This window comes from Ailuropoda melanoleuca, chromosome 16 (assembly GCF_002007445.2).
Source record: "Ailuropoda melanoleuca isolate Jingjing chromosome 16, ASM200744v2, whole genome shotgun sequence".
Lineage (NCBI taxonomy): Eukaryota > Metazoa > Chordata > Mammalia > Carnivora > Ursidae > Ailuropoda > Ailuropoda melanoleuca.
In genome coordinates this window covers 41,897,480-41,914,863 of record NC_048233.1, presented here as the reverse complement: position 1 = coordinate 41,914,863, position 17,384 = coordinate 41,897,480, and the positions used below count along the sequence as shown (strand labels likewise).

Below are 17,384 nucleotides of genomic sequence, written 5' to 3'. Positions count from 1 at the left end.
CCACCTCACTTTCGTCTCAGCCAGGCTCCCTGCAAATCCTCCCTCTCCCCACCAGGGAGCTCCTACTCAGCCCCTCTGCCTTCTGGCGGCTCAGCCCTTCTTCTCTGCCAGCCCCTGTTACAGGGAGCCACCCAGGATCTGCCGCCCTCTCTCCTCACCCACTGCCCGGCCCCAAGGCAAAGTGTATCTTCTCCTCCCACCCTGGACTGTGGCCTGGGATGTGCCGGTCACCCTCCAGGGAACCCCCAAAACCACAGCAGTGCTCTTTCTCAAACCCTGGCTCTGTCCTTCTCCCCCACCACCCACACGCAGTCCATCCTCCCCTACCCCCACACGCAGTCCATCCTCTCCTCCCCACCCCTACCCTCCAGGTCCCTCTCTGTAAAGGAGGGGGGAGACTGAGGCCCCTCCTACTCAGGAGCGCTTGAGCCTGGGGTTTCTCTCCACTGCCCCAGGCCCGGGCTCAGCCCTGAAGCAGCCAAGCTTGCAGACAGGCTAACTATAGGTGTGCTCTCCTCCCATTAGCCCCGGACCCCTTGAGAAGGAGGCAATAGGCCTGATTACCAGCCCCTGCGTTTCTCAGGACCCCCATCAGCCACCGCAGAGCGTCCACACTCCTCCTGCATCTCTCTCCCCAGACACCCCAAGAGAAGACATCTGGACGGACCGCAGGCCAAACTGGGCCAAACTCCTGGAGAGAGGACCTGGCTCGAGGCCACCCCGTCTTCCCGTGTAATTTCCAAGTGGCACCAAGCGGGCCGGGCAGGCGCGTGGCTGGACAATCCCCACCCAGGAGTCAGGGCAGATTCCCAGGGGAGCAGGTCATGAGCCAAGGCTCCGGGACACGGCTCCTAGGGACCGGCCAGTTCCGGAATGCTGCTGCTGCTGGGGCGTGAGGTGCGTGCTGCTCCCCCTGCCTGCCCGCACCCCAAGGAAAGCCTTGTCCCTCCCCAGCCCGGTCCGCACACACCCCCCACCCCACTCTGGGAAGCTTTCCCCAGCCAACCCCACCCAGCTCTTACCACCGCCTGGTCCGCGTCCCCTTGGCACTTAGATCCAGAGTTTTCCCTGTTTTCAGTGGCCTTTGGTTTATGTGTTGCTTTGCACATGTTCTCATAAAGCTTCATATTCCATGCTCATCGCTAGCTGTGAGTCCTTCTCTCTGTTAATTAAGCCCATTTTGCTGGGATATGAGTCCCTGCCCTTAAGGAGCTCCAAGGAAGACTGGGATCTGAGTCACATCTGTCTTCCTACAATTTTTTTCTTCTTGATAATCGAGCAATCTCACCCACGAAATCCCCCAAAATGAGCATCTTCTCCCCACGTCCGAGTTCTTGCCCTGGTTGCCGGAGAGGCCCCAGACAAGGCGCATCGGGGCCGGACTCTAGGGGAGTACCTGGCGGAGGTCAGCTTTCCCTCAAGGGAAGCTTCTCCCCCTGGAGCACTGCAAACGCTTCAGAGTTCCCTCCTCCTGGCTTCTGGAAGCAGGCATTGCTTAAGCGCTCTGGACCTCGGGTCCCCCTCTATTACACGGACACAGCAGTAAGAGCACTTGAAGAGGTTCATGGAGACCGGAGTTGATGTTTGTAATGCCGCCTGAAGCAGGCACTGTCGCATTCCCATTTTGCAGAGGACCCCGGTGCCAGTCACCTCGAGGTCCCCTAGCCAGTTGAGGGGGTGCATTCATTAACCTGGAAAACCTTCAGTGAGTCCCCACTGAGCCCGGCAGAGTACGAAGCCCCTCTGCTTATCGAGATAAACTTAAAACGGGAGGAGACAGACCCGTGGGAACCATCGAGAGGATGGAGCAAGGCTCAAAGTGGGAACCAAGCGCTGGGGGCTCCCAGAAAGCCACCAGCAGCCCCTCCCCAGCTCCCCCATCCAGTCCCCAAGGCTATTTCATTTAAATCCTAAGAGACGGATCCATGGGGTCAGCAAAGGCAGCTTCAGCGGTGGGACTGGGACGCCACACGGGGTGGTTGGCCCTGGACCCTATGAACTCCTGGGCGGTCCAGATGCCCTCAGTCTCCAGGGGAGGCCCCAGACCAGGCCTCCTGGGCACAGCAGGGCCCACTCCGAGGGGCCATCTGCATTTACAGAAGCGAGGAGGGCCTGGGGGTCCTGAGGGGGGAAAGCAGGCTCTCGTCTATGGGAGCGGGTGCAGGTCGGGCTGCTGGGGTTCCAGGGCACCTTGTGGGGAGGGGCAGCAGGGCGCCACCCAACCCTGCCGCGAGACGGAGGGCAGGGCCCAGACCGGGAGCTTCCCGCCCAGGAATGCCATCCGCCAGCCGCAATTCCCAGCCCACACTGGGCACCCCGAGGGCTGCGGGGGAGGGTGGGATCGTGCTCCTCCCCGCCCCCCACTGACACCCAGTGGGAAATGTGTTGAGCTCGTCAACATCTCTGGCCACAGGCTGAGTGCTCCTATGGCTCCTAAATGATGGGGCAGAAGCCAGGTCATTAGACAGCAGAGACTGTCATTAGTGCGGGTGATGCCACCGCCACACAGACAATGGCAAACAGTCATTAGTGGCTGTGTCACAGGGCTGAGGCAATGTCGGCATCATGCAGGGAGCTGCGCTGGGGGAGCACACGCTTGCACGCTCACATGTTCACATACACAGAGGAGAAGGCAGGCACACACACACACGCACTCACGTGGGGGTGTGAGTAACACACATCCACACACCTGCAGTCACACACTCACACACTCACACACTCATGGAGGGTCATGAACAGGTACTGGCATGATTACACACTGACGTGTTGACAAGGGACGGGAGTAAACACATGTTTGCACACCTACGTGTTCACCTGGGGTGTGATCGCACACTCACATGCTCACCTGTTTGTGTGGGGGTGCAAACAGACACACACTCTCAGGTGTTCACACTCACGTATGGGAACATAAGTAGACACACTCACATGCTCACACACTCACATAGATGTTAGAGATGCACTCACACAGGGGCACAAGGGACACGTGCTCACACACTTACACAGCCACACAATCATTCACACACACAAGGTGTGAGGCACCCGCCAGGGGCATGAGTAGGCACATGCACACAGGGGTGTGCGTGGACACACAGACACACACTTGCACCCTGACATGTTCATACACACACACACACACACATGGGCTGAACAGACACACTGTCCAGAGGGACCCACAGGATCTGAGATGCCCCACACACACGTCAGAGCTGCAGGGCCTTGGATCTTCCTACAACCAGGTACCCAGACACACAGATATCTCCCCACTGCCTTGCGAGCGGCACACAGACCATCAGGGGCCCAAGAAGAGACCCTCAGACACCCCTCCCCTCCCCCCCCCCACTTCAAGGGACCAGCACCGAGAATGGAGAAAACGTGCAAAGCACAGAAGCAGACAGGCTATGTGTGACCTAAGGGAGGGACCACGATGGTTTTAACACTGTAGCCCCCCCCCCAGCCCAGCCCTAATGGCTAGCAATGCCCTGCCTTGCTTGAACCCTCCAGGGAACGGGCTACCTTAGGCCTGTTTCTAAGAACTCCTGAGCCCCGCAGTAGGGGAGACACAGGAAGGGGAGGCTGCGATCCAGGAGGAGGAGAGCTCCTGTAGGAGAGCCTCCAGGGGACACCTCTGTTCCAGCTCGACTCTTCCCTCCCATCCTCCTCATCAATAGTTTTCCATGTGGCAAGCCGTGGGCCCAGCTTCCAGCCCGGTACCTGAGGGCAGGGACGGGAGGGAAGAGACGCAGCCTAGACGGTGGGCAGAGCTTACTCATCAGACGTGGACGGTGGAAGGGAGCCGAGTGGAGGCCGAGTCCCGGGTTCAGATCCTAGCTCTGCCCCTTGTTGGGTATGTTGGCTTACTGTTACTGTCGTCTCTAATGACCATGAACTTAATGGTTCCAACCAACAGAATTTCATTACCTTACAGTTCGAAGGTCAGAATTCCAAAACGGGTCTCAATAGGCCTAAAATCAAGGTGCCAGTAGCGTTGCACCATTTGGAAGGTTCTAGATGAAGAGTCATGTCTTCGTGTTTCCCAGCCTCTCCGGGCCTGCTGCTCCCTTGGCCCTCCACCTCGAAAACAGTGGCCAGACGAGGCTATCCCGCAGCATCACCTCTTCACATTCGAAGGACCCTTGTGAGGACACAGGGCCCACCTAAATAATTCCGGATGATCTCTCCATCTCAAGCTCCTGAATTTAATCTCGTCAGCGAAGTCCTTACAGGCTTGGAGATTAGGACAACAACTTTGGGGGCCTGCACTATGCTGCCTCCCACACTGAGGGATCTTGGACCAGTCATTTAACCTCCCATAGCCCCAGCAATTTCAGCCGTGATCTGGAAATCACTCCTACCACATGGGTGGTCATGGGGATTTAGAAGGCCACATGAGCAGGGAGCACTGGGCCGCACTGGGCCTCACTGGGGGGCTGCGGGCGTCTGTGAGAGTCCCCGGATCTAGGAGACCAAATGGGAAGGGAGACCACGAAGGGAGCCCCCCCCCCGCCGCCGCCGAGGCTGGGGACACACGCACCAGCAGTGACCTGAGCTACGGAAGCAGGGTGGGGCTGAGCCTGCTGTGCCTGCTTGTTCCTGCCTTCCTGTCCCTCCTCTGCTGCCATCTGTTTGCAGGGCCCCCCGGGCCAACGGACGGGCAGGAGCCCCAGCCCAGGCTGCTATTACCCTGTTAAGTGCAGACGGCAGAACAATGACCCAGGAAGATAAACCCCACATAGAGGAATCGCCCGCTGGAAAACACTCATTAGTCCCCAGATTTGCCCAGCGCTGTTTGCCCGCTCAGGAGGGAGGTGGCAGTGGCATCTCAGAGAGGAGCTGAGGTCATCAGATTCCCACTGGCTGCCCTGCTCCAACCAGCAGCCCAGGCTGGGGGCCCTGTCCGGAATTCCCCCACCTCCACCCACCCCCAACAGCTACGGCACCTCACTGGCTCGGCCCTGCGCCCTGCTCCCTCTGCCCCTCCTCTCATCCTCCCTTCCCCTCTCTAGCCATGCTACCCCAGCTCTTCTCCCACCCTCCCAGCCCCCAGCTCCTCCCAGCTCCCCGCCACCGCCTCTGGGTTTAACCCAGAGACTCCCATCAGCAGGAGGAAGCCTGGGCTCGGGGCTGCATTTGGAGACAGAAGATCTGAGTGCAAATCCCACACCCTTGCAAACGGGCAGTGCAGGGATGGCCGGTCCCCTGAGTAGCACTGGGGAGACAAAATCAGATCACTCGTGTGAGTGCTTTCCGTAAGCCTGAGTACAATGGGAGTTATGGGGACATCTGGAAGGACTTCGTCCTTTTCTCCCTGAGACACAGCGGCCAGGCCTGGCCTCAGATCAGCTTTCCATGGCCGGGTGCTTGGAGACTCCCCACATCCCACTGCACCAGGAGATCCCCAAGAGGCGCTAGAGAAGGCGATAGTAGGAGGCGGAGGAAGAGGACACAGCTGCGGGCACAGGGTAGGTCCCGATAAACACGTGCAGAGTGCGTCACATGCACCCACTATGCTCCCACTGGACGCCAGGCACCGTGCTCAGTGCAGGGGATATGAAGACAGATGGACAGAACCCCCACAGCTCAAGCTTCGGTCCGCAAGAGGCATCCGAGAGCCCGCGGCACTGGGGAGCCCTGGAGGAGGGGGCATCCCTGGCTGCGGGGCGGCGGGCAGGCGGGTGGCTAGCCGCCCGGCCGCGGCTGCCCAGGGCTGGCAGGCCTCTGGCAGCTGGCGCAGTGCCCAGCGCCACCACGGGCCGCTGCCGTCCTGGCTGACTCGCAGAGGCCGGGCACCGGTCGCTCAACAGAGAGCAGAATATGGTTTCGGTCTATTATCAGAGCAGATAAAGGCAGCCACCGAAGCTCGCAGCTCGGGGAGCCATCTGGGCTTACAAATGAGCATCTCCGGGTGCCCTACCACTCCCCCATCCTGCCTTTGTCAGCCACCCCAGCCTTCCAGTCCCTCTTTGTTCCTCTCTGAAAGCAGCCCCAGGGAGGGGGACACCCCCTAAATAGCTGTGTGCTGTGCCAGGAAAGGCAGGCTGAGGAGGCTGGAACCAGCCAGGCAGCAGGCCTGGAGCCAGGGGCTAAACAGGAAGATTCCAGAGCTCACCAAGCACTGGCCCGGGAGGCTGCGGGGCCCCAGAGTGGGGAGAGAACAGCCAAGTCACCCCCTGCCTCGTTTGTCTTTGTATTGGCCCCACGGCTCAGGCAGGGGAGATGCAGGATGCACTTTGTGGGTGAGGCCACAGACAGCAGCAGGGGCGGGGGCGGGGGGCTGCTCCCCTCGGTGACCAGACTGGGGGTTCCGGACCCTGTCTAGTGCGGGAGGGAGAAGCCTTTGCCGAAGTGAGCCCGAGAAACAAGTGCTAGGTAATAGAGGGCACGCTATGCCTCCACTCAACAGCTATTTCTTGCACACCTACTACGCGCCACTGATGATAGAGCAGCGAACAACACCAAGTCCTGCCGTCAAGGCTGGTTGGAGAGGTCTCCGGCTCAGGGGGCAAGTGAGGGGGCTATGTGGGAAGCCTTCCCGTGGGGAGGGGGGGCGGAGCTGGAGCTGGCTGGGGGGAGGGGGGAGGCTCCGAGCAGACTGAGGGCCACTGGCAGGAACTGTCCTCAAGGGTGGAAGGGCTAGGCTCAGCGGGAGGCATGAGGAGAGAGGGGAGGCCGCCCAGACCCCTGTTGCTGGGGCAGCCGACAGCGGGTGACAGGCATGGCTCTTCCCAGGGAACCCAGGGGCCGCTCGGCCCTCCCTAGGAGGAGGTGAGCCGCGGAAGAAGCAGGGCCCTCCCACCAGCCTCCCTTTGTGCAATTCTTCCTCCTGCCCCTCTCCACCCGTAAGCAGGCCCGGCAACCGTGCCGAAATGCCACTGGCATGAACCCAGCACCCACACAGCCAGACACGGGCTGGGGTTCCCCGGGCAGGCCAGGCCTGCCCAACCTCGGGACCAGGGGAACCTACCTCCCTGCGTCCCACCCTCAGGGAAGGACTGGGGAGCTTATGGCTTGGTCCCTGCTCTGCCCCAGATGCATGTCTGACCAAACCCGAGCCCTCCTGGGGCTTCTGCCAGCTTAGGCAGGCTTCTTTCGGCCTCTTTCTTTAGCAGGGAGGCCCATCGATCTTCTCGCCCACCTAAGACATTCGGCCATGGCAAGAGGGCATCAGAGCTCCTACCCACTGCTGAGTGGGAACCAAAGGAATAGGACGCCAGGCCTCTGGGACTCAACCCGTGGTGGGATGTGCGACACCCCAGGCAGAGAACCCAACATGAACCATGGGCCCATCCCAGGCAGCCCAGCTCAACCATGGCAAGATGGCAGCCGGGTCCTGGAGGGCAGGGACTCCGGAGCCAGCTTCCAGAAATGGGACGATCCCCCCATCTTGACTTTCTTCCACAACCCACGCGGTGTCTGTCACTGTATATCACGCAAAGCTCTTTCTGTCGTCTCCTGCGACGCCACACAGTATAACAGGTGCCCTGAGCGGAAGGATGGCCTTTTACTCATTCCAGAAATGGTCATCGAGCCCCCACTATGTGCCAGGCACTGGGACACCGGGGGGACAAAACCACACACTTCCTGTGCTTGGCAGGGGAGGCAGGCACAAATAAACAACCAACAACAAATAATTACAAATTGGGTTAAGTGCTGTGAAGACAGGAAAGTGTAATTAGCCTATGCTCACCTCTCCCTGGCCCCTGAGGCCTGCCCTCATTATAGAGAACCCACAACCACCTGACCTCGCCAGCACACTGCTGGGCCGAGAACCTCGGTTCACCCGGCACAGCGAGGGAGTTGACAACAGTTCGAGGAACATTTGTTGAACTAAATGGGAGGAAAAAAAAAAAACCCTTTTAATTAAAAAAAACAGCAATCGTCCACGTAGCTTATATGACCTAAGTTTAGAGCCACTGAGGCCCGGAGAGGAGAGTGGTGGAACCCAGACCAGAAACCACATCTCCCGTGCCCAGGTCCAGTGCTCTGCCACCACCCTGCGGCCCTGCTAGCGTCTCCCGAACCACTTCCCAGCCTGAAGAAAGCTGCAGCCTCCTGGCCCAGTCAGATGTCTCCTTTGCAGGGCGGCAGCATTCAGTGGAATCACATGCGAGGATGGAAATGTTCCACCCCTGCGCTCTCCAACGCAGACTCATGACATCACTCAGCCCGTGTGGGGAAATGAGGCCAGTGCAGTGGGGGTGGAACTTGGCAGGGGCCGTGGGGAGAAGGAGGGTAGGGAGGAAAGGAGATGCAAAGAAGGGCAGTAGGAGCAAAGGATCTTGTTTGATGTCCCAAGGAATCTTCTAGATTTTATCCCATCATCCACAGGGAACCACTGAAAGACTTTATGGGAAGTAATGAAATGCCTTGAGTGCAGCCTCCCTGGGCCCCCAAGGCGGTCGCTGGTTCTCTGAGCTCTGTGGCACCTTCGGAACTCTAGTGGCTGTCGTCGCTGCCAGCCCACACGCCGGCCTTCACCCCCACAGCTCCTGCTGCTGTCTTAGCCTGAAACAGCCTTCCCTCCCCTCCTAGCCAGCTCTTCCCCTCCCTTCAAGCCTTTGCTCCCCGCCCGCTCTGGGAAGGTATCCCAGACACCCTCACGCCATAGGTCAGGGCCTCTCCAGGGTCTCCACAGCCTGCCTGACGTGGGAAGGAGGCGTAACAGACATTGTCCTAATTTCTCCATCCTTGCTGTTAGTTCCTCTTTCTTGGCCTTTGCCCCTCCCAAATCTACTCGCAGCTCTCCAACCCCCTCAGAAATTCTTTGCACAGAGCCTAGGTCATCCCATTCCCGAGACTTGGCCATGGGGCAGGGCCTCCCTCCTGCAGCCTTGGGACAGGCCTGCTCAAAGGGACAGTCCAGAGAAAGGAGGTCAGAGTTTCTAGCCTCGTCAGGAAGAGGGTCCTGACTCAGTGAGCATAGATGTGGATGTGCCTTTGGGAGAGAGGAAGAGACACCTACAGGAACCCCACCAGGCCCATCTGGGAAGTCTTCCTGGAGGAGTGGCCTCGCCTTCCCATCAGGCTCTGGAGTGAGACAAAGATTCTTCCCTACACAGAGAGTCCCAGCCTGTCTCCCCAAGAGCCACATCCCGCCCCAGAGCCCCAGCCGGGCTGAGATGTGTTCACTGGAATATTCATCCAGCAACTATGCGTTGCTACTCTGAGTTATCCCAGGCCTGCTGGCTCCAAGGGCCAGGCCTCGGGCCACATGGGAGCAGAGCGCCAAGCAGAAACTGAAACTGTGACACAAGGATGCCATTCCCATCAGGCCACCTAGCCAGCCTGCGTGGGCCAACTCGGACACCTCTCCTCCCCAGGGCTGAGAGGAGGCGAAGGAGCCCTGCGTCCGGACTCTGAGTGGGCCGGACAGTCTGAACACAATGCGTGGGCAGGGAGGAAAGAGAGAAGAGGCGGGTGACAAAGACGGAGACAGATCCGAGGTCGGGAGGGAGAGCCATGGAGAAATGGAAGAAAGGAGGAAGCAGAGAAAATGAGAAAACCCCCCTTTACGTCTTTGAGGACCCACTTCAGGGGTCTGTGGGACCGCCCAACCCAAGCTGCCCCTAGGCCCCACCTCCCGCCAGCCCTTGCCTCCTGGAGGATCAGAACTGTCACCAGTTCCAGGAGACCAGGGGCAGAGGAGGGAGGCTCAAGGAAGAGGGAGGGAGACGGAGATTTCTGTGCCTGGACCATGTAAGGACCAAGAGGGACAGGCATCCAGAATCCCAGCAGGGCCCGGGACGTCCAGATGCTGTCTCCAGCTGTCTCCAGCGTGTTTGGAGAGGAAATAGATGGCCAAGACCATCCTCTCCAAACCCCAAGCAGCTGTGTTTGCGAGTACACCTAGGAGGGGTGTGGGGGCTGCCCAGGTACCACTTAAACAGCCCCAACAGAGACTGAAAATTCCGCCCGCTTTCCTTTCCCCTCTCCCACCCCTGCGGGTTTCCTGATCCCTGGGAGGCCTGACACCCTAGGCGGTTGGGCTCTGAACCAAGGCCAGGAGAGGATCACGTTGGGTCCTTGTGAGGGCGGAGAGGCAGGGGCCAGTACAGTTGACCCCCGCGCAGGCACGTGGGTGTGGGACAAGAGGCTGGTGTGGGCGGAGCTTGGAGAGGGAAGGGGGAGGGGCGGGGGGAGGAAGGGCTGGCTGCTTCCAGGAGTTTCATTCCTTTGCAGCTTTTTCACTGCCCTTCCTGTTTGGCAGCCAGATCTGTGACAGCCAAAGACACTTCTAGGACTGCACCCAAGAGAGACTGCGGGGCCAGAGAGAAAACTGCAGGATNGCAAGAGGCTGGTGTGGGCGGAGCTTGGAGAAGGAAGGGGGAGGGGCGGGGGGAGGAAGGGCTGGCTGCTTCCAGGAGTTTCATTCCTTTGCAGCTTTTTCACTGCCCTTCCTTGTTTGGCAGCCAGATCTGTGACAGCCAAAGACACTTCTAGGACTGCACCCAAGAGAGACTGCGGGGCCAGAGAGAAAACTGCAGGACCCGCATCCCTCCCCCGGCCAGAGCCCCAGGCCAGCACGCCCTCCATGCCCCCAAGCCACCCCAAGGAAGGCCACGCGGTGCTCGGGCCCCAGACACGGCCCTGCCATGCCGGCCAGGAAGCTGGGGACTCGGCCGTTTACTGTGACTTGTTACAACTCCGAGGCTGACAGACGTCAGCACAGTCAGCAAGAAATGGCAGACTTCAGCTACGCAGAGCACTTTGGAGGACCGGGGCATACAGCTCAAAGAAAATTAGGAGGTGGAACCAAGCCCCAGACAGTGAGAAGACAGTTCCTCTTGTATCCCCACTGCCCTTTCCGGGGGGTCCCAGGCTTAGATAAGAAGGAGGACTCATAACTCCAAAGGTCTGTGTTCATATCTATCCCTGATAAACTGTATGACCTTAGACAGGCACATAACCCCTCTCTCTGGCTGGAATGGGCCGTGTGATCAGTACAGTGGCTCCCGTCTCCGGCCTGCCTCTTCCTCCAGTTCCAGAGGGGCCGAGAGCTCTTCCACCCCGACCACCTGAGTCTCTCCCAGACAAGCCCTCTCCTTGCTGTGGTCCCACCACCCCCAGAGTGGCACGCCAGGCCCAGGAGGGCACACAGGGCCAGCTGGCCAGGACTAGAGTATCCAGGGACATCAGGGCAGGGAGGAAGGAAGAGCAGGCCCCAGAGAGCCAGCAACTGTGGAAGTGGGGGGGGTCCCCAGAACCTCGGGAAGGCGGCATGGAGGGGGCACTCTGGGCTCACTGAACCTTCTGCCGCCCCACCTGGGGCTCTGTGGGACCACATGGCATCTTTTCTACAGACACTTCATTCTTAAGATGAAATAGGGAAGGAGAAGGGAGGACGGAGGAAAGGAGAGGAGGGGGATGGCAGGGGGCAGGGGCACATTCCCATAGCCCTCAAGGAAAAGCTGCGTGTGAGCCCCACGATCTCCCCGCAGGTGCCCCCCCCCGTCTTAGCCACCATTTACTGAGGGCTTCGTGCGCTGCCCTCCAGTAAGTTCTGTGCAGACACTGACTCTCCTGGCGGGGGGCATGTTCAACCTTGACACAGAAGTCAGCGAACCTGCCTGAGGTCACACCGGCAGCGAGCAGCCAGGCTGAGTCCGGAGCCCAAGTCTCACTTGTCCAAAGCCAAGGGCTCTTGGTCTTGGCCATCTATTTCCTCTCCAGCCTCTGAGACACTGGGATGTGCTAGAAGGTGCTCAAACAAACCAGAGGTCAAAGGAAGGAAGGAGGGAGAGAGGGAGGAAGACAGGAAGAGAAGATAAGCCAGGGAGATTCTTACGCAGCTAGAAGATAAATTAAAAGGTGTTGTTTCCCAGTGCCAGGATGGCACGCCGCCCAGGACGGCTGCCCTGCACTCTGGGAGCACACGGCCTGCGCTTGCCTCATCTTTTCCAGAAGTATGTGAGCCCAGATACGTCAGCCTTCAGGTATGCAGTGAGGTCTGCGGTGAGAGGTGCTCTCTCTCTCACCTCTCTCTCCTTCCTCCTGGGGTCTGCCCTTCCTCTGCCACCACCGCACCCCCACCCAGCCCGCCAGCTGGCCCAGCCTTGCCCCCTCCCCTCCCGGAGCCAGACCCAGCTGGACAGGGGGGCCTGTGAGCAGCGCCTCAAGCAGGCGGGTCTCAGGCCGGGGTAGGGGATGTGCTGGTGCGGGGGGCGGGGCAGGAGCATCGCGTCATCTAACAGGTTGGTCGGGCTGGGAGGCGTCCCGCCCTCCTGGAGCTAATGAGCACCGTAGGACAGGTGTTTGCTCCTCAGTCCCCAGCCTGCCCTGCCTGCGACCAGAGCCAGCTGCCTGCCACCCCTCAAAGGCTCCCTCTCACCCCCGTGCCCTCCCGTGTCCCGGGCCCGGGGGCCGCGATGGCCTGCCGCTCCTGCGTCGTTGGCTTCAGCAGCCTTAGCAGCTGTGAGGTGACCCCTGCGGGCGGCCCCCGGCCTGGGACCTCGGGATGGGGCAGCTGCGGGACCCCCGGGCCAGGCTTCAGCTCACGCAGCCTCACAGGCTGCGAGGCGGCTGGCGCCATCTCCAAGGTAACCGTGAACCCCAGCCTGCTGGTGCCCCTGGACCTCAAGGTGGACCCAGCCATCCAGCAGCAGAAGAACCAGGAGAAGGAGGAGATGAAGGTCCTCAATGATAAATTTGCCTCCCTGATTGGCAAGGTGAGCAGAAGGGTGGGGGGTGGGGGTCCTGGAAACTAAGGACCTTCAGACCTGGACAGGTGGCTGAGCTCTGTATTTCTCGAGCATCACGCCCCACCCCTGACCCCAGCCAATGGAGAGCCGGCAGGCTAGCTCTGAGCAGAGAGGGAAGTCTCTGAGCCATCCTGGCACTGGGGGACAGAGAGGCCCGAGCATGGCTCTGAGGGATGTCCGGGTAATAATGTGCTTCGCGGCTTGGGGTCACTGTCCCCCAGGTGGACGATAGGGAGGACCTCCAAGTGTGGCCAGGAGGATACCCTCCCATAGGAATGGCTGGAGGAGACAGGGTTTGCCATCCGACTCCAAGGCAGGTGGACAGAGGAGATGAGCTCCCAAGAGTCCGCCCTCCTTTCCAGGCCTCAGCCCTGCTCAGCTTCCGGAGGTCAGAAGTGCCAGCAGAGCCACAGGGGCACCTGGGGCCTCCAGAAGGAGGCTTTGGATTAGGGGGCGCTGCGGTAGCATGTCAGGAGATAGGAATGCCGAGAATCAATGTTGCGAGTCAGAAGCAGACAGACAGCCAGGCTTCCCCGGCACCCACGCGAGAAAGGAAGTGAGTCCCCGGCATCCAGACTTCCTAGACCCCACTGCCCTGGCCGGCAGGCTGGTGTGAGGTACTCCTGACCATCTCTGCCCCAGGGCGCGGACTTCAAGAGCTCTGAGAAAGTCCTGTCCACCTCCCGAACCCCCTCCTGATTCACCCCCTCCCCAGAGACCCCTCCCGCTCAGCCCTCCCAGCTCTGCCCCCCTGCCCTGCCCAGAAACAAGGATCCTAGTAGTAACAGCTGTCCGAACTGCTAACTACACGCCAGGCGCCATGCTGGATGCTTGACATATTTACCTCGGTTTCCCTCCACAACCTTATGAAAGAAGTCCTTTCATGCCCATTTTACAGATGAGGAAAACTCAGCTTCTCCCTCCTACTCAGGACACCAGAGTTCCATCCTTCTGTCCCCGCCTCGGTCCTTATCCACACCCGTCCCCCTGCCTCGGTGTTTCCTCGCATGTTGCAAGGGTCCCCCGTTAGGCGGGCATCCGTGGAGAGGGGCAGAGGGAAGACGGTGACACGTATGGAACATGTGCCTGTGCCCAGCTCTCTGCGGACACTTGGCAAACGTGTGTCATTAGCCCCCACGGCCACACTCCCCGGGGCTACTTCTACTGCAGAGATGAGCAGACAGCGTCCCAGAGGTTAAGTGCCTTGCCCAAGGTCACGCTACCGCTAAGTGTACAGTCGGGACTCGAACTCAGGTCTGTGGGCTTGTTTCCCCCTCCGCCCAACTCATGTGCCCAGACCCGTGTTCCCGCGCCCACACCCAGGGTGACCAGGGCCGGGAAAAGAGGAGGGGAGCTGACAGCTGGAGAAGGACAACCATCCGCCGAGGGGGGTGTTCCCTCCCCCGGCCCCGGCCGGCAGGCTGCGCGAGCCCTGCACCGCTGGGCTGTGTGCCCTAGGAAAACAGCCTGCTGCCCCGGGAGGCAGGGCTCTGCACAGCCACCTCCTCTCGAAACCGCTTTAATCCCTTAAAAGGAATGTTTCATGAGCTATGCAATTTGGCTCGGATGGGTGGCTTTTCTCTCTGAATGCCAGGACTGATATCACCCTGGGCTTCAGCCCTGGGGACAGGAAAGGGATGTAGGCACAGGGAGGGGGCCCCAGGGGCTGGGGTCCGGTGCCCAGAGGCCAGGGCAACGCCCTCTGAGGTCTTTAGCAGAACCGGAGCCTCCCAACCCTAGAGCCTTGGCCTTGAGACAGATGCTCTTCAGGGTAGGACGCAAGGAGCCATGGATGCCAGCCTCTTGGGACCCTGATCGCTGGGGCCCCAAAGCCCCAGCTGATCCACCAACTCTACAGAGAGGGTCTGTTAGCTCATGTCCCTCCCTGCCTCCTTGTAAAGGCCTCAAGGGCCCGAGGGAAACGCCGTTCCTGGATTAGAATCCTGGTTCCCCCTCGGACCAGCCGTTCAATCTCAGGCAAATTATTTGACCTCTCTGCTTCTCTGTACACATCCGTGTCGTGGGCGTGTCAGGATCAAATGGAATAATTTTTGAAAAACATTTAAAAAGCACTTACTGTGTACCAAATGGGTTCTGTTTGTTAAATTACAAATATTGTAAATGGGCCCAGCCCGGGGAGCTCTTGAACCTAGTTGGCCCCTTCCAGGCAGGAGCCTGAGAAGACGGAGGGAGGGTGGGAGAGCTTTGTGGGTAGCAGTGGCGCTCGGGGCTGGAAAGAAATGTGTGGGCCCAGGGGCGAGGTGCTGTAAGCAGAGCTGGCCTGGGGGCTCCAGGCAAAGAGAAGAAACAGACAGGGGCCCTTCAACTCCTCGTCTCCTCTGGGCCCTCTGAGGCACCAAGAGAAATCAGAGAGCACCAAGGAGGAGACAGAGGAAGAAGAAGAGAAGGAGGAGGAAGAGGATGGGGGTTTGACCCCCAAGAGTCGGCCAAGGGTCCCTGGAATAGTGTTGGTTCTTCCCTTTGCAGGCTGTGTTTCCTTGAGCAAGTCACTTACCCTCTCTGAGCTTCCCGTTCTACCTCCCCGCTCTGCCCCTGCTCTGTAAATGGCCCTGAGCCTGTGCCAGTGGCAGGATGGGTAGTGATACAGTCCTGAGAGGAGGGGGAGTAAGCAGCAGCAGGAGGGGAGGTTGAGGCAGGCAGGGAGAGGCTGCGGTGCCATCCCACAGAGGCTGCTGGTCCCTCTCTCCCGCACGCGCAGACCACAGATGGGATGGTGATGGGACCAGAGAAAGGACCGCCAGCAGCCCACCTGAGGAGTCTGTAAAAAGGGGACCTAAGAGGCACGGTGAAAAGCCCAGAGACAGAAGAATGGGCACAATGTCTTCCCGTGGGCCTGTGTGGCCTCCGGAAGTCACCAGAGCCATCGCGCAGGGGACATCTGCTCGCAGAAGGGCACAAACTGGCCTTTTTCCTGGCGGGCAGGGGATTTGATACCCAACAACCACCCCCCACAGGAGAAGAAGGACCTGCGTGCCCCGGGGGCACTATTCTGTAAGCTCACTGCTCAGACCATGGGCCTGGGATCTGAGGTCTCCCTCCCCAGGGAACCCCTAGCCCGGAGCTCCAGCCAGCTGGGGCTGCTCAGTGCCCAGTACAAAAAGCATGTCTCTCCCCACCCCGGGGCTGGGCCAGCTTTTCAGCCGGGTGGTGGGGCTGGGTCACAGTGAGTTCCATGTTTCTGGGCTTCAGTTTCTTCCCCTGTAAAATGGGAGGCAGGTAGACCAGGGGTTTGCCCTCCAAGGCCCCTCCTAGAGTGCCGCCTATGATCTAAGGGCAGGGGGGTCAGCCAGAACGGGGAGGAAGGGGACTAAGAGGTGAGCGATCAGCAGCCTTGACAGGTTAGAGCAATTAACCGCTTACCCTGGGCCTTTGTTCCAGAGAGGGAGGAGCCTGGTGCTGGGAAGGTTCTGGATGGGGGATGAGTTTCCATCCCCACCCACTGAGACAACAAGAAATCCCCCCCACACACACATGGCAGCAGGGGAAAGGGTTGCCCCATCTCTCACAACCAAAAGTGCCCTCTGGCTGGACTGGCTAGCCAAATGCATGCCGTCTCCCAGCGGCTAGTACTGAAGCGTAGGAAATTGAGGTTAGACTAAGGGAAGGACTTCCTGGTGTAAAGGGTGTTTTGTTGCTTGTGGGTGGAGGAAGGAGCCTCGCATCTCTCCTCTCACCTCACCCTCAGTGTAAACACAGGGCTCTGGCTTGTCAAAACGGAAGGAAGGTGGAGTGAGCAAGTATCTCCCCCACCAGAGATCGCTCTCACACACGCCAGTAGGACAGAAACCCTCTAGACTGCCATCCCTACGGAACCTGTTTGGCTGTGACAACAGCAGACTGCAGGCTTAGGTTGGCCGTGAGTAGAACATACCAGTACAAATGGGAGCTAAGCCCAGCAGTGACAGCCCACGAAGGCCATCGCCCAGGATTCCAGCCAGTGTTGTCTACTGCGAATGTCAAAGGGGACTTCTCAAGGATGGTAGGGTGTCACAGGAAAAACCCAAGAATGTGGGCAGGACAGAAAGAAAGAGGAGGGCCCACCTGGCCCCAAATTCAAAGGAAACAGGGAGTCCATGAAGGTCCAGAGTGAGCAGCGGCCATCAGACGGGCCTGCCTGGGAAGCTTGGCCTCCAAGTCGCCATGTGGTCCTGGACAAGTCCCTTGACCACCCTGGGCCCTCACCTCCCCCTCTGTAGATGAAAAGTACAAACCAGGTGATCCGAAAGGCTCCTGGCTATGACTCTGGCACTTCCTGCTGTGCTTCCTGGAGCTACTGCCAGCAGCGGGCGGGGGGGCGGCCAGCTGCTTGCTCGTGACCACAGCCTGCCGAGGAGCCAGGCCCCAGCCATCTCTCCCAGCTGCCCCTGACATGGGCACCAAATGGTAGGGATTCCAAGAAGAGAGCAGGTGGCTCTCAGATAAACTGAGGACCTTGTAAGGAAGGGGGGGGTGGGCTCTTCTGAGATGTGATTCTTTTTTTTTTCCTTTTTTTTTAAGTTTATTTATTTCAGTAATCTCTACACCCAATGTAGGGCTCAAACCCACGACCCCAAGGTCAAGAGTCACATGCTCTTCCGACTGAGCCAGCCTGGTGCCCCTTGAGGTGTGGTTCTAGCAGGCTTCCTGCAGGAGGGGAGCTGGGAGGGCAAACGGGGAGGGGGGCGGGAG

The 17,384-nt window shown here is 59.6% G+C and overlaps 1 protein-coding gene across 2 annotated transcripts in view; it reads left to right on the top strand.

Moving 5' to 3' along the window:
• The first annotated feature begins 12,179 nt into the window (after positions 1-12,179).
• The window catches only part of KRT80 (keratin 80), a 20,874-nt gene continuing 15,669 nt past the window's right edge, over positions 12,180-17,384 (top strand). Inside the window, exon 1 of one of the 2 annotated variants that reach the window (XM_011227854.3) lies at positions 12,180-12,662. In XM_011227854.3, the coding sequence (XP_011226156.2) occupies positions 12,228-12,662 (435 nt within the window). In that variant the 5' untranslated portion in view covers positions 12,180-12,227. The remainder of the gene's footprint in view (positions 12,663-17,384) is intronic. The other variant, XM_011227855.3, reaches the window with a different exon arrangement.